At 43.1% G+C, this 16509-nt stretch overlaps 1 protein-coding gene across 1 annotated transcript in view; it reads right to left on the reverse strand.

The window, feature by feature from the left end:
* Positions 1-164: 164 nt before the first annotated feature.
* The window catches only part of lama2 (laminin, alpha 2), a 114351-nt gene continuing 98006 nt past the window's right edge, over positions 165-16509 (reverse strand). Inside the window, exons 53-65 of the mRNA XM_061241711.1 lie at positions 16330-16468; positions 14276-14396; positions 13479-13655; positions 11206-11357; positions 9867-10043; positions 9214-9409; positions 6809-6921; positions 5972-6161; positions 5429-5587; positions 4967-5120; positions 2913-3043; positions 1722-1944; positions 165-1112 (exon numbers count right to left, since the gene is read on the reverse strand). Of these exons, the coding sequence (XP_061097695.1) occupies positions 958-1112; positions 1722-1944; positions 2913-3043; positions 4967-5120; positions 5429-5587; positions 5972-6161; positions 6809-6921; positions 9214-9409; positions 9867-10043; positions 11206-11357; positions 13479-13655; positions 14276-14396; positions 16330-16468 (2087 nt within the window). The 3' untranslated portion in view covers positions 165-957. The remainder of the gene's footprint in view (positions 1113-1721; positions 1945-2912; positions 3044-4966; positions 5121-5428; positions 5588-5971; positions 6162-6808; positions 6922-9213; positions 9410-9866; positions 10044-11205; positions 11358-13478; positions 13656-14275; positions 14397-16329; positions 16469-16509) is intronic.

Consider the following 16509-nt stretch of genomic DNA (forward strand, 5'->3'; position numbering starts at 1 on the left):
ATTGTTTGATACTGTAGTTTTTAAACACAATTACAAATCATGGTGTTCAGCAGCATCAGACGCAGGCAAATGTCAGCACACAATATAAAAGGCAGACTGTAGTACATCCAGAATGAATAGTTGATATACCACATATCTGTAAGTGCAAGTAAGACAAAAACAGATTCTTCTCATCATCAGAACGGGCTATATTTGAAAATTTCATATAAATCACATTACAGTTGTCACCACGCGCAGGACTAGCGGGCGGAATAAGGTTGACAAGCAAGGTGACAGGCACAGCATGCAAGCATCTTTTTAAAAAATCCACAAGATTTCAATCAGTCCTGCTTAATTTCACTGTGGAGATGTTTCACACTCTTTCCTCCTATTATGTCTGAGGTCAATTTGACCCCATTCAGTGTTTGACATCTCTTAAAAACCAGTTAACCTTTTTTTCATCTTGATACTGTATGATTTTTTTTATTTTGGTGGGATTAAATAGTAAACATGCAATAAACATAATGCTGTTTTCAGAAGTCCTACTTTGCATGTGTTGTATGGACTTATTCTGACCCTCTGTAACTGTATAAAATGTCAGAAAACATACAACCATTTTTATCAATATCTTAGATTTATTTGTGGATGATTCTGGTGGCATTTTCCCATACAGGTGCCAAACTTTCACTTCCTGTACCTCAGGCTCTAAAATGATATTTCATAATTATGGATAAAGGGCTGGACATTTGGGAGAAAATAAGAAGGCGAAGGAGACGCACAAAGTGTCAAAATTTTTCTATTTGACCCCAAACACAAGAGTGGTCATAACCTCTAGACATAATAGGAGGGTTAAAAAGAAAAAAAGAAGAAAAAAAGAAAAGAAAAAAAACCTCAAATCAAAGTCACACTGCTAGACTACATGGAGAAAGAGGCTAGTGAAAGCGTTCTGGTTGCGTTGTTTGGTTGGGCGGTCGAGTGTCAGTTCTCCGGGCAGGTCATCGGCTGCACTCCCTGGAGCTCCAGAGCCTTGTTGAAGGGGACCTCCAGCACTTTGGAGGCCTTGGTTAGCTTCAGCTCGCGGATGCAGCCCTTGAAGGGCGTGCTGGTGGTCAGCCCAAACTGCTTCAGACCCTCTGCAGGGAAGCGTGAAAGCCCAAATGACACACTGCGACAACAGCGCTGCTTTCATACTCTCATTCTGAAACAGCCCTGTTCCTGCTTCAGCAAGCGCGACATAAGCAGTCGATACGTAGCCTATAGCCACAGTGCTAATTCCGCTCATTTATTTAACATCGACTACAAAGAACGGCAAGTAATTCCGCCTCTAAGCGTTTTGCCATTACATGAGGACAAAGTGCAATTTATTTAAACTGTCAGTAAAATGTGGGCCAAATATTTAATCGGAAAATCCATATACAGAATTGTGCTTGGTTTACAAGCAAGTTTGTGTTGTGCTTTTGTGTATTCTTTAGACCAACGTACTCTATGTTCATATACATATATGGAATTACATTTGAGTGGTTGAGTGGGGAAATGGCAGCCTCTGTATCTATTGTACAGTATGTGTGTTTATGTTTAGTTTGATGTACTTTACTGTACATGTATCTGTGTTTTTGTACGCCCTTGAAAACGACATGATTCATCTCAAGGGGTTATCCTTCAATACATTTCTGTATGTATTCTTGGGTTTTTGGACACTGGCCAGTACATCGGAGGACAGGCGGACAGGGTATGTGACGTACCAGGGTAGCCCCCCACGTAAACGGGGTCGTTGGTGTCGGCGGAGTAGGACTTGATGTGGGGGCTCTCGGCGTCGGACTGCCTGCCGTCCACAATGAGGCTGAGACGGTGCTTCAGCTTATGGGCGACGACTGAGTGCCACTGTCCGTCACAGAGCCCCGCCTCTGTGTCTGGCTCGTGCACCGCCGTGACCCGCCCCAGTCCGTTATCTGCGTGGAACAGCACCTGAAAGGGAGGGGGGGGGGGGGGAGAGTGATACTGCAGTTTCAGGGACTTGTGACTCATTCTGGGTAAGCAGGACATACCTACGGTACACTATCAGAAATATCAATACAGTGGAGGTACATTTTGTTCCTTGTTCATTCAGGAACAAATTTCTCAAATGTACTCTGAAAGTAGAATAAAGTCGTACAGTTGTATCTAGTACAGACAGTATGTTTTTAGGCAATTTTCCATACCTTATTTTTATATAGTCTATTTTTCTCATTTGTTCTCTTTTCCGCCATACTGGGACATCTTGTACTTCTAGTCTCATTAATTGAACCTCCTTCATCAGATTTGATGATGTCAGGCCGACATTTCTCTTCACCCCAACGGCTGAGCTCCATGCTCATAGCATCCAGGGAACGCGCTTCATACATTCATACGCCAATGAAGCCAACAGACTGAGGCAGAGTGATGACACGGACAAGCTTGCCAATAGAAATTAACCCCCTGAGACCCACTAGTGCTATTCCGCATATATTCTTATAGTTACACTAGGGGTATATAGTTACCACAGTTTCGTTTTCAATATATAATTATATAAATATTCCATGCTTTCTGTGATGTGTAATATAGATTTTTTTTTTTGGTTGTTTTCTCATGACAAGACCTTGGAGCGACAAAAATATGAATAAAAAGCCTTGTTCTGTAACACATTATGTGTACTTATTTTTTTATTTTTTTGGGATCTTTCATTGCAGTTCACACACACAATGAAACAAGTTTTATGGTTTGTTCATGTGGGTGAGTCTGTTCTGAAAAGAAACAGGCAATGGCTTGATGGTGAAGGTAAAGGCAGACTAAGTGAAGGTAACGGCAGACTAAAGTTACGAGTTTAAAACTAAGAGTTGGGGAGAATCAGCCGAAGCGTGCTCAGGTCTCAGTGTCAAGGCGAGGCTCTGAGGTGAGAGGAGTCTGAGCGCACTCACTTTGCCGTTGTGCAGCTCGATGCCCAGCCCGTCCATCGTCTGACTGCTGATTCCGAGCAGGACTCCGCTGGCCTGGGACGTACGGAACTCCAGCTGGATGGACATGTCGGCACCCACTCTGTACGAGGCCACTGGACCGGGAAGACAGGACAGGAAGCCGTCAGAGCGGAAAAGGCATCAGATCGGAAAAATAGAAAAATATACCTAGTGCACAACTCTAAAATATTAAGTGTGTGTGGAACCAGAGGGCATATCTTTGTCTTAAGAGTTTCAGAAACATAAAAGATACATTACAGATAAATACATTCTCAATAAATGTATGTACTGGTTTCTTGAATTTTGTTTGGATGTATTGGCTATGTATTGTTTTGACTGCACGCTGCTGCGTGCATCTGCTAAGCTACTGTTTGGTATTCACTGTGAGTTTTTCAAACTTATTGCATGTTTCATGCATTCGGATTGCACTTAAGCCAGTGAATAATTTCAATAGGGCTTTTTCCATATTCCACGATTAACGTGAGATGTTCCTCTAAAATGTTATGACAAAGTAACTACCTGAGCCAAGCAAGCACAGGAATATTTTGTGAGATGCCTATCTCCCAAGTCCACACACCTGGAATAGAAGCTTCTAGAATTATTTCTATGGTACAACACTGCAGAATGCCACCTGCCAAAAATCCTTATTATGCATGGCTCAAGTGGGATTTTAATTGGTAGGGTTGTTCCATTTCTGTTCCTTAGAAGGGCTATGTAGTGCAGTACTTGGACAATTTTTTCAAATCTTTTTAATAGCACCCAGGAGTTTTCCAACTTTGGGGAAATGGCTTGTCTATTCTGTGCCACGATTCCATATACAGAATTGTGCTCGGTTTACAAGCAAGTTTGTGTTGTGCTTTTGTGTATTCTTTAGACCAACGTCCTCTATGTTCATATACATATATGGAATTACATTTGAGTGGTTGAGTGGGGAAATGGCAGCCTCTGTATCTATTGTACAGTATGTGTGTTTATGTTTAGTTTGATGTACTTTACTGTACATGTATCTGTGTTTAGCCCTTGAAAACGACATGATTCATCTCAAGGGGGAATGGGGAAATGGCTTGTCTATTCCGTGCCAGCTGTTGACTCATCGTCAGCTGAGTTGAGCAGTTCCTCTATATTTTCTGTATGCCCACAGCACTTTACCTCTGCCACGGCTGCTTGGCAGGCTGGATTGCCCTGCCATTGCGCAGCAAATGTCTGCCTGTTTTAGTCTTGTAATGAGACTTAAAATCTTTGAAGTTACCATTTGCTTCACTAGTGAAATTGTATTTCATTGTCTCCCCATCAGCAAATCTTGTCAAACCGTCTCACCTCACTGGCAATATTTTTGTAAAAGATTTCATCTAAATATAAAATATGTAAACATAACATAGAAAATACTTTTTGCAGTGCGATTACATGTTTATTGAGAAATGCATGGAGCTTGGAGTTTTCCATTTTTTATCGTGGAATGTTTCTTAGTCTTAGTGTTTTCTTAAAGACTCTCACTTCTCATCACATTACAGTTGACAAGGCAAGAACAGAGGCACTCGATGTGTTCCCAATGTCCACTACGAGAGTTAGCATAACTGTGTTAGCCAGCAAATACTCCAAACTGTGCAGAATATATTCAGTCAGTCTATATGCAGTGTAACAGATTATGCTATACTCAGCAACCTCAAAACTTGGAAATTTACCAAGAGTAGAGTACGCTACTTCTACTTTTACTCAAGTACGATTTTACCAAGGGTATTTCTCATTTTACTCAAGTACAGGATTTCTATACTTGGTCCACATCCCCGTTGATCACATGCTTTAGAAAAACTCATGACACACACTACCACAGAGAGTACCTGAGTCCCATGTTCACTTTCCGGTGAGGTACAGTGTGTACAGAGAAGGGATGTAAACCATCTAGACTATAATAAATTACTAATATTCTTCAATGAGTAATAACTAACAGAAATTAATTTCTGTACTGATGGACAATACGCCCCTGACTGCATTTTCAGAGCGGCATAGTGTTGCAATACCTGCTTTAGCATATCCAGTGCCGTTGAAGTACGTCCCTTTCTGGGGGTTGACAAAGCAGGAGCCAACATGGTAGCTGGATGTGGGGCTATCCATGTCCAACAGGGAGCCCAACATTTTGAAATTCCTAATGCAGCCATTAATGCTGTACAGCACCTGTTTCACACCGAGACAAGAGGGTTAAAACATGTTTCTAAATAAACTGCTGATAAATAATGTTATGTCGCTCCGGATAAGAGCGTCTGCCAAATGCCAATAATGTAATGTAATGTAATGTAATGTTGTTTACGATTTTTCAGGCCGTCTAATTCCCTATGCTCATTTCAAATTCGTATGATAAATATGAGCGTTACTTTTGCATCTAAACTTGGCGCGATAACGTAAAATTAAAGCGGTTGCATAAGCGTTAAATAACACCACAGATTGCGCTGTAGAAAGTGGGTGTGTGACTGACAGCGTCTTACCGGGCCAATCCGTCTTGTTGTGTAATTGACGGGAAGGCCTCCGATATAGAGCATCCCAACCACGTCGAGGATGTCCGCCTTTTTGGGACTGGTGGTGTGCTTGGAGTAGCGGTTGTCGATGATCAGTATCCCCCTCTGTTTTTCCCTCGTCACCCGAATCTGTGAAGCAAAGATGGAATAGAACAAAAAAATATGTTTCTGTTGTCCATTAAAGATTTAATGGAGGTTTTCCTTCATCTCTCAGGCGTAAAATATAAAAACAATAACATCAGAAAACAAACAGATCGAAGATTGTTTAGGAATGAGCAACGGTGCAGAACTTCAGTCTGGTATTATTGCATTCCCTCAGCCAGAGACAGTTTTATCAGACACTGTTCAGTTGATAGCATTAGTTTTGAGCATTACAGCTAATGCTAACAACAATTAGCAAATCTTCCATTCATTGTGAATGGCCGTGCTAAGGATTACGGGTAATTCTGCTCCAAAGGAGTGCTCAGCCTGCCTCGGGCTGTTAGTGGCGTAAGACAGGACGTGACCTCTGACCTTGTGCCACTTTCCGTCGTTGATGACACGCGGGACGTGGACGGAGGTGTTCCCGCTGCCCAGGTCGAAGGCCAGGTGGGCCATGCCCTCCTTCACCTGGATGGTGGCGAAGTCGGCGTGGTTTATCCTGGCCATGTAGAATACCAGGCCCGACTCGGCCTCGGTCCGCAGCTCAAACTCAATGATCAGCCTTGGGAAAGGGAAGACAGAGGGCTTAGTGACTGAGTTCCTTCCTTAATGTACAATTGTGTTTATTGTATTCAGAGCTCTGCTGTCGGTTTGGGAGAAGGCTGTATGTGCTGTTCTCCAGATGAGCCACTTAGAATTACAGATGTAAAAAGTAAGAGCTCAATCTAACTAAAATAATTACTTTCATTTTGAACAGAAACTAAAAACTACTAAAGTTTTAGCTGTATATAGAATTTTATATTCATGGCACAGATTTTCACACTACTAGTAACATTATATGTGGTTGGTCACATGTTCTCAGTGGAACAGTAGTTCCTATTTTTTAGGCAATTGTCTTTCACTGTGGTCAATTTTATTACCATTTATTTTCTTTTTTTCTGAATAGGTTCACATAAACACCGCAATGTACCGTAAGTTATCACATCAGCAACAACACATTATCAAACAGAAAATAACAAAAAAACTATTAAAACAGGAATAGACACTCCAAGACAACTGTTGCCAAAAATGCTAATCTCTGGTTAGTCTAGTCATAAAGAATTGCATAAGATCGTTCCAGAATTAAGAATCTAATACCTGCATTGTAGAAAACACAAATCCAGAACGTAGTACGTTTTATTTCTGTGTAATGATATCGTAACCAATTACCTGTTTTTGACCTTTGTATCATCAAAGGCCATAGCCACGTGACTGTTTCTCAACAGACCGAACTGTATCGCCTTCTCCAGCACCACGGGGCTGGCTTCAGTGGCACAGGGAATCTGAGGATTTCAACCAAAACAGCTCAGCACAATGATAACTCTTAATACATTATTCTCATACACGCACACATTAGTAACGCATACGCATATTAAATCCTGTTGAAATTAAAATGTAAGATGTTATCCTAATATATTTTTTTCAACCATGCAATCATTCACAAAATGTTTCATTCAGAGAGTAAAAAAGCACATTTTTCCTCTTGCATTATTCTGAATGCTGTCAATAGATGGCGCTATTAAGAAAGGTATGAATTTATTTTCGGTTTGAGGTTATCAGTGGTGTGAAAAGACACATTTGCATGAGGCAAAATGTTGAGTGTTTATCAGAATACATTTAGTATTCTGTTAAGTTCCATGTTTCAAGCTGTCCTTGTAAAATGTGTCTTGTGCATGTCTTTAAAATTTGATGAGGCGAATCCTGACTTGATTTTGCTCTCTCAGACACGTCGCACTCAGACATATTCTGACTTGAGATGGGCAACCATGAAAATGTGAATTAGGATTGATTACCGATAGGAGCATATTAGGTGTTCCATTTTCCACATTTTAGAGCTGTTAGGCTAGTCAAGTGGAAATTAGATTTAAGGTCTGAAGATGTGCAATAATGAATAACGGACGTTACGTCTCTTTTCAGTTAAACCATGCCCCAAGTGCCGATCTTCAAGGCATACACACATCCAAAAAATAAGTGCTTTAGTCATTCTGCATCCTCAACAGTCAGAAAAGACCTCTTCAACTACACTTCCTACCTAATGTGCAGTACTATTGTTACTGCACATAATTAGCTACATTTATGAAGGTCATTAAAATTAAATTGCATAATTGTATTACCTAATCTAACAAATAAATCAGTCACAGTTTTGATTAGACTGGGTTTATATGCCACTGACATTATAAAACAAATATTTATGTAAGTCATTCATGGCAGGAAGTGAGGATTAATTGCCTAACTTCTGTCTCACTAAGAATAATAACAATGCTATTCTGTTTTCATGTAAAATATAATCAAAGATCAGCAATATTAGTATTACTAGTTACTAGCTAGTACTATAAGATAGTAGCTGTTAGTAGCTGTAATATTTACTCAGTATAAAGCTTGTCACTACTGAATTAAGAAGGGAGACCGAACGAGTATAGAAAAAGGAAAGCACAAGGGGGAAGGGTTGGAGCACACAAATATATTTGAGGAATGAGAGAGGTACCAGGGTAGAATTGAGGTCAGCTGATGGGGCAGCGCTAGCGGGTGGGGCAGGGATAGCGGGCGGGGCAGCGAGAGTGGGCGGAGCAGCGCTAAAAGGCGGGGCAACGCTCCTGACCTCAGCCGTCAGGTGGTCCTGCGGAGCGAAAGAGTGTGGCGGAGCATGAAAGCAAAGCACGATGACGTGCAGACAACCCGGCTAAAAGCTACCGCATTCATGACCCCAAAGGAGCTATATTACAGCACAAAGAGTTTACATCAGTGGTCACCAACCCTCTTCCTGGAGATCTACCGTCCTGTATGATATCACTCCAGCTCTAACAAAGCACACCTCATTCAACAGCTGAAGATCTGCATTGAGCTGCTAATTAGTTGAGTCAGGTGTGCCAAATCAGGGTATTAATAAAAACCTACAGGATGGTAGATCTCCAGGAACAGGGTTGGTTGCCACTGGTTTACATACACTGTAACACAGCTGTATCATGAATGGAGAAGTTAACAGGACAGAATGGTGTGGAACTGAATCCAAAATGGCGCTGCAAAAGGCACCATGCAAAGGCACAAGCTAAAGCAATCAGAAACTCATCAAACTGAAAGCTCCGGCCATGCCATTTCCCCTCTCGCATAGCTACAAATGAAGATACATCTTTACGGACGGCACTGCAGAGAAAGGAAAGAGGCAGAGGCGAGTGAGTTCGGGGACAGGTGACAGGCGACAGGCGCGGAGGTCTCTGGGCAGTCACGGGTGAGAGGCGCTTGTGTAAGGAGTGGCGTTGCAGTGGAAGTGCCGTATTTCCTTCAGTTTTACCACCAGCCCGAGCGGGCGAGGCTAATGGGGCGGAAAAAGAGTTATTCATTATCGCCATGCCGTCTCTCCCTCCTCTGACGCGTTAAAAACACGGTGCAGGCTCCCCGCTGGACCGGTATCAGGCTGGAACTGCAGACGATCAGAACCCTGTGAGAGCAGTATCACCCCCCCCACACACACACACACACACACATACACACACACACAGAGCGGTCAGCCCCCTGTGAGAGCAGTATCACCACACACACACACACACACACACACACGCACGGCTGTCAGAACGTACGCCGGGGGTCGCGGGAAGCCGGGCGGCGGACGCGGCGGTCGGCGCGGCGGGTTTCGGGCGGGACACGTCGTCCGTTTTCTTCTCTCCCACCGGTTTCTCCTCTGGGATCGGCCTGGGGGGCGGGGGAGGGGACAAGTCCGGGCACTGGCCGATTTCGGCGTTCTCGAAGGACACCGGCTGGGAGAAATCAGTGGGACTGCGGAGGAAAAAGAAGGCACATAAAAACGCGCCGACGTCAGAGGGTGGCTGGTGTAGTGCTGGTGTAGTAATTTGAATTATGAAAACGGCTATCACACAAGACAGCTCCATTAAACCGATTTAAATATGGGTCAACTGCTCTCATTCTAGTGGAATAGAGTCATAACTCTAATAACAGTGATTTCTGCAAGTCTGCTCATCAGCTAAAAAAAAAAAAAGTTCTTTTTTTCCCTTGTAATTGTATCTTGCGAGGGCAATGATGGCCGACGGTTTTAAACTGGGCATTTCACTAACACCGTCCTGCCTGAGAAAGATCACCATCTTGCTGATTTAAGAAAATTGAAGGTTGCAATTTTTTCACAACACTGTAAACGGCAAGGACCTTTTGCTATCACGTATTTATGTGCATGAGTTTAGCATAGAGCTACAGTAACAATGGCTGTTGAGAGACTGACATTCTGTTGACCACCAGGTTCCAGATGCAGCCCTCGAAGGGGACGTTGGTCCTTTGCGTGCGGGTTGCCACGTCGGGCGGGATTCCCCCAATGAACAGCCTCTTGAGGCTCATGGGATAGTCGTTGGGCAGCGTCTGGTCTAGCTTGTTCTCCTCATCCACCTGCACTGTGAAAGCCCTGCACAAAGGAACAGACAGATCTTACATTCCTTATTCTGTACAAGAGGAACCCTCCTCTGTTGGAATCAACACTCTTAGGCCCATCCACACAAGAGCTATAACTATAACCATAACTATAACAATAACGATGTGAGCATCCACACTGATGAACGGTAACGTTCTGCAAATAGCCGTTTTTAATGTGACACCCTGTAAATTCATTTTGATTGGCTGTCAGTGTTTTATCGTTCATGCAGCTGGAAGAAATCGCTCTGAAAGTGATCCCAACGATATCGTTCGTCACTGTCGTTGTTGTTTTTATTGTGGTGTGGACTCCACAATGAGTTAGAACAATTTTTTAAACTACATATTTATAGTTATCGTTCTTGGTGTGGACTGGCCAAGAGGCAGATAATCCCCTGGGCCAGCACATTGGAGTCTTCTAATGGATCATAATAAGAGTCTGGGTGGGTTGTGAAAAAAAGATCATTCACCTTCTTTCAACTTCATTCGCAGTGTAAACAATGAATTGGTTTAATGCAAGCCAAACACACGTAATACTGTTACATGCACCCCCCATTTTAATTCCACATAAGAACATGTCGGTCTAACGTTTTAGTAAGGGCTGTGGGACACAGAAAACATCTTAATTAATAGAGTCCTGGGCCCTGTTCCACAAAGTACGATTACTGAGTTAGCTGGATAGCTGCACTTAGTGAAACCCAGAATAACCCTTTTTATGATCCATGTTCCAGTTTTGGGGGGTTCTGGGTTCTGGGCTCAGGGCAGTTATCCAGCTAACTCAGCAATCCTGCTTTGTGGAACAGGCCCCAGGGCTCATACAGTTTGGGAACCGCGCCTTCTGGTTAGTCCTGTTTACGTGGTCATTACATTACATTAATGGCATTTGGCAGACGCTCTTATCCAGAGCGACGTACAGTTGATTAGACTAAGCAGTCTATTAGACAATCCCCCCCGGAGCAATGCAGGGTTAAGGGCCTTGCTCAAGGGCCCAACGGCTGTGCGGATCTTATTGTGGCTACACCGGGATTAGAATCACCGACCTTGTGGGTCCCAGTCATTTACCTTAACCACTACGCTACAGGCCGCCCACACAGGCTTGTTGTTTCTGACTGAAGCCACAGGGAAGCCGTTGAAGCTGGCGGTCGTGGTCGCCTCACCTGTTGCTCAGCCTCTCGATGCGCAGGGAGTGCTCACGCCCGTCGTGCAGTATCCCGTCGTCTGCCCTGCGAATCAGGCGGCGGTGGTTGCTGACTCCCAAGAACACCTGCACCTCCAGGGCCCCCTTGTTCAGGAGCACGGACAGGAAGGGCTGCAGAGAAGGAGGGAAAACACACGTGAGGGTGGACAGAAGAACCAAAATGGCTACGACTGCCATAATTTCAATTCTATTCAATTGAGCTCAATTTATTTTGTATTGCACTTTTTGCAACTCTCACAAAGTCACTTTACATAGAAACTGTAGGAAATTTGAAAGAAAGCAGACCTGAATTCCCAAAAAGCAAGCAAGTGAGGTAAATGCTCCCAGTGGGGTGAAAAAAGACTCAAATGGTGGTGTGTAAAAACTCCCCATAAGCATGCAAAGGGGACAAATCATAAACAAAGAACTAGCACTTGACGTGTGTCAAACGCGTGAGCACCACATGACCGCATCTCTTCCTGCACGCGAGGGCTCTGTTCTGCAACGACAGCGCGTTGGGTGTTATGTGACCACACAGCATTAGGCAGCCAGTCAATTAAAGCACTCGATAAACACCGTGTTCAATAAACACATTCCAACTGACACCATCACTCCTTCACGCTGGCACCTGTCCCCCACTATCACAGCACCAAGATAATGACACCTCTCACTACACCTGCAGTACATCCACCTACTGTCTTCCCTGGAATACACTGACCCTCCCCTGAATATTGAGCTCTTATTGTGAAATTATGTTTTTCCAGTTTCTGTGGGAACATCCAGGTGCAATATGTCTCCCTATGTTGGGTATTCAGCATTGTGGCGATATGGTATGCATACAAATCCTGAACCCGTAGTCTTTTTAGCTCAACCTTTTTAAGTCAACACTTCAAGAAAATTCACTGAACTGGTATACATTCACAAATAGCCCATGATCAATTCAAGGGATACAACTCTGGCTTTTTTGAATATTTACGTATATGATCATAAGCTGACCCCTAGAGACTCATGGTCCCATAAATATTCAAAGTAATCCTTAGATTTTTCTAGCTTACTAAGGAATTTAAGTGAATGAAAAGGTTTTTAACAATAATTCCTCTTAGCAAGTACTATCCCTTCACTAAAGCAGTGTTCACATTCAGCTTGACACATTTACTTGACACCCCATTTACATTTACAAAAAGTGATTTAGCGAAAGGCTGTGTTTGGTACGAATCTGCTCCGGTTTGCAGTTTCTTTAAGGCCGAACGGTTAAGAGTGCGAGCGTGAGTGCCGCTACAATCATATGGCTGACATTTATGAGTACACTTGTCCTGATTAAATTCGCAGTCATCATCCCGGGGAGATCGCGAGCACGTCTCCCCCCACCCCGCCACGCGAAATTACGGAACGGCACGCGCGGGCAGAACGCCCCGAAAGGGAAGAGCTGGTGGGGTGCCACCACGCCAGTCGCAGCCCTGCACACGCTCACTCTCACTCCCCTGCACAAATTGGCAAAATGAATGGCAGGGCCAGCGAAATGAGGGACCAAACTGTCTTCGCTGGAAATGACATCCACTTAATTTATGGGCGATAATGATTTTCAAAGGTGATGGTCCGGACCTTTCCCCAGGGTTATCGCAAATTGGACAAGATCCATCATCGCGCCGCTGTATAATCTATTTTTACTGAAGGCACTTCCAGATGAATGTTAGAGGTTAAATCCACTATCATTTCCCCCAGCCTGTGGATCTAATTGATGTGCTGCCCTAGAGCACTCTGGAGACCCAGGACAGGCGGAGATGAAGGTGGCACTAACAGAGATGTAAAAAGTCAGATTTTAATTAAAACCGTGGCGAAAAACCCACGACCCTCTCCTTCGCAAATAACGATCGGCATTGTTTGCTGCCGGGGCCGACGCGGATATTATCACGCGGGCGAGGAGATGGCTTTCTACCGCGCTCCTTCTGCTAAAATGACGTCTCTCAGATAGCGTCGGTTGATTACGAATGCATCCCGGTCTGGGTTTCCGAGTCGCGCGGCATTCCTGAATCCTGAATCAAGTAAACAAATCATCATCTATGAAGAGCCGGGTCGCAGTCCAATGACTCGTTGCTTCTGAATGTTCAGTGGTTTAACGGCGAGAGGTCGTCTTGAGGTCTTTCCACAAATGTTTAGGTCCACGGAGGGCACGTGAACAGGAACAGGAAATGTGGTGGCAGGGAGGTCATGAAACAGCTGGGGGGTGGGTGGAGACGGGGGGTACAGACTCACCTCTCCCGTCTGTCTGCGCTTCCTCCTGGGGTGGTCCTGGAGTCCCCCGACGCCGAAGAGGATGATGCCTTTGTCGCTCTTGGTGCTGAAGGACAACGTGATCTCCATGCCCACGTCGAACGACATGGGCTTCAGCTCCATGAAGCCCGGCTTGGGGAAGCTGACGGTGTGGAGGTTCTGCGGGGAGAGTGAAGCTGGCATTGTGGAGACTGGCTGAAGAATGTTTAGTGTTTTAAGTCATTTCTGACAAGTTTTATTTTTATGACATACATAAAAATATAAAAAACAAAATAAGTGATTTTTACGAGCCATCTGGTATTCACACAACACTTTGTTTTTTTGTGGTAAATCGGATGTAATTAAGTACATCTAGTAAGATGACTTCATAATGAAAAACTATGAAATTTGGAATTTAATGCAGTGTAAATTATTAGCTACATTAATACACTGGTCAACATTGCAGTTGTTTATTAGAACATTGCAGATCTGTGGTTAATTTGTTCCTTTCCTCTTCTGCGGTTAACACTCCTGTGGTACATGGACATTGGATGTTAAAAATGTTAATATCATAAAATCATGTTTTTCTCTTGTGTTCTCTCTTCTCCTCTTTCTCTCTTTGTCCTTTTCTGTTTACCCTTTACCACAATTTCCTCTTCCTCATTCATACTGTATCCCAACTGAAAGAAACATTGCACTGGAATGTGGAACCCCTGCAGTGTAATTATTAAAACCGCTCTATGAAATGGAGACCATAAAAGAGAGATGGTGATGATGTGACAATGTGATGATTGGCTCACCTCTATAGAGCAGCCTTTTGTCAAGCCTGTGTAGTCCGAACTGCTTAACAAATCGTACGGTGTTCTGGAAATTTCTATGTCTTTCATACAGCCCGCAAACTTCTTCAAAGACACCTCCGGCCTGAAAGCGAACAGGATGGCAAACTTTTACTTACTTTTAATTTACCACATGAGGTTTTTTTGATTTGATTATCATAAAAACTTTTTTAAACATACATAAACATAAACATTTAGATGAAAATAAAGCTTTAAAATCTTAAGAGCTTGGCAGTCAAACGTGCAATCAAAGCAATATGAAGTGAAAACAGCAGCAACTGCTAAATAAAAGAGTTACTGGCCTTCAGAATATATGAATACATAAACACTATCCAGTGAAATGTTCAGTGTTAAATAATCTGGGAAACCGTTTGCTCTGAGGGAGTACACTTAACCCCTCGTGGACTCAATAGTGACAATCTTGCTGTGCCTTGAGAATAAGATGCCTTTATTCTCAGTTAATCAGTCATTTCACTCTTTCATAGCAAAAGAGGGAATTCAAATCTCAATTCATTACATTGAATAAAGCCCCTTTAAAAGTCACTAAATTAACTAAAGTGCTTCAGTTCATCAGCTTTTAGTTCATCAGTCTTTTAGTTTCTTCATTTAAAGACAGAAAATGTATGTAATTTTATTGTTTCATTTTAATGTTACAGATATTGGGGCCTGAGTGAATCAGAGTCAAGTCCTGCTCCCCTAGAATTCTGTGGACCAGTGCATGTTGCATTAAAGCACCTTGAAGCAATGATCTACCATAAAACATAAATGCATGGACATCGCGAAGGCTTGAGAAATACTGAAACTGTGTAAGAATTTTAGCGCAGTGATATAGAGTAAATATGCATGCAGAAAGTAATAAATACTTTAATTTGCTATTTACCTGGCTTTCATACTGTAAGAACAGGAGATGAGTATTAATTATTAATTATTAAAACCATAGCATAAAATGTAACAAAACAGGTTTGGACAGAATCAACCCATTGACCAATCAATTGATCATACAATAAATCATATTTGACAGTTAATCCTTACATGAATAAATGATGCATGTTTGGTCAATGTGTCTTTGGCCATGACTTTTTCCCTATTATGAAGAACAGGATGAATAATTAAACAAAACAACTTATAAAATGCTTTGTTACTGTTGTGCAAATCCTCATCCATCCATTTTCTATTTTGATAATTTATTTCCTATGCAGTACATTCCTCAAATAATAATAATAATAATAATAATAATAATAACTTTGCGGATAAAAATGTGAGTTTTTGGATGAAAACCTAACCACGACATCTCAGTTTTACATTCTCTTCAGGGAGAATGTGCTAGAAAAGGTGTTTGTTTAATACAGGCCGATTCTGAGCCACCCCTCACTGTCAAATGTACTTTTCAATTATGGTTTCTCAGACACCATTCAATATATCTTCTGTCAGATCCAACCTCAATTATCGGTCTCAGAAAGGGTCCAAGCGCGGAGAAACAATGGAATTCTGTCATTCAATGTACAAGGTCCTCTTGTCACTAAAAGCTCCTCGACAGGAATTCAAGGATTCTGAAGTGTCGACACCTCCAATGCAGAAGCAATTCAAGGCCCCGTGTACGACAATGATAACAATGAGGGAAGATCCGATTCTTAGAAACGTCATGGTAACACAGGGAGTGCTGCAGGGAGGGAGATTTCAAGGATTCCATTTAATCACCAGTTTCCAGTTAAATCAGTTTTTTATCAGGACGGCAGGCACAAAGGCTTACGCCAGAGAAAAGAGAGAGAGAAAAAAAAGAGCGCTGGCATTTGTAAAAGTCAGGGCTAATGTTGAGATAAAACAGATGTACACCTGTAAAAGCTGCCCCGTGGGACCTCCTACAGAACGGTGCAAAATGTCATCTGAAATGAGGTTGATTCTCAGAGGCGATGCTACGCGCCCGACCTTCCACACTCGGGACCCTGCATGTTTAAGTAGCCCTGCACGCAATAAGGCTCTCCTCTCCGCTGCTCAGTGCGACAGGACGCGTACCGCACCTGACGTTTCCGAGTGTGGGCAGGCCTCCGAAATAGATCCTCTCATCTTCCTTGAGGTTGAGCCCCGTGCTGGCCCCTTGGGATGTGGCTTCTATCTTCTCTTCTTCGTTGGTCTCGATGTCCACGATGGTCACAGTAGCTGCGGGGGTTCGTTCGGTTATTAAAATGAACTGAACAGAA

Source organism: Conger conger, chromosome 5, assembly GCF_963514075.1.
Source record: "Conger conger chromosome 5, fConCon1.1, whole genome shotgun sequence".
NCBI lineage: Eukaryota > Metazoa > Chordata > Actinopteri > Anguilliformes > Congridae > Conger > Conger conger.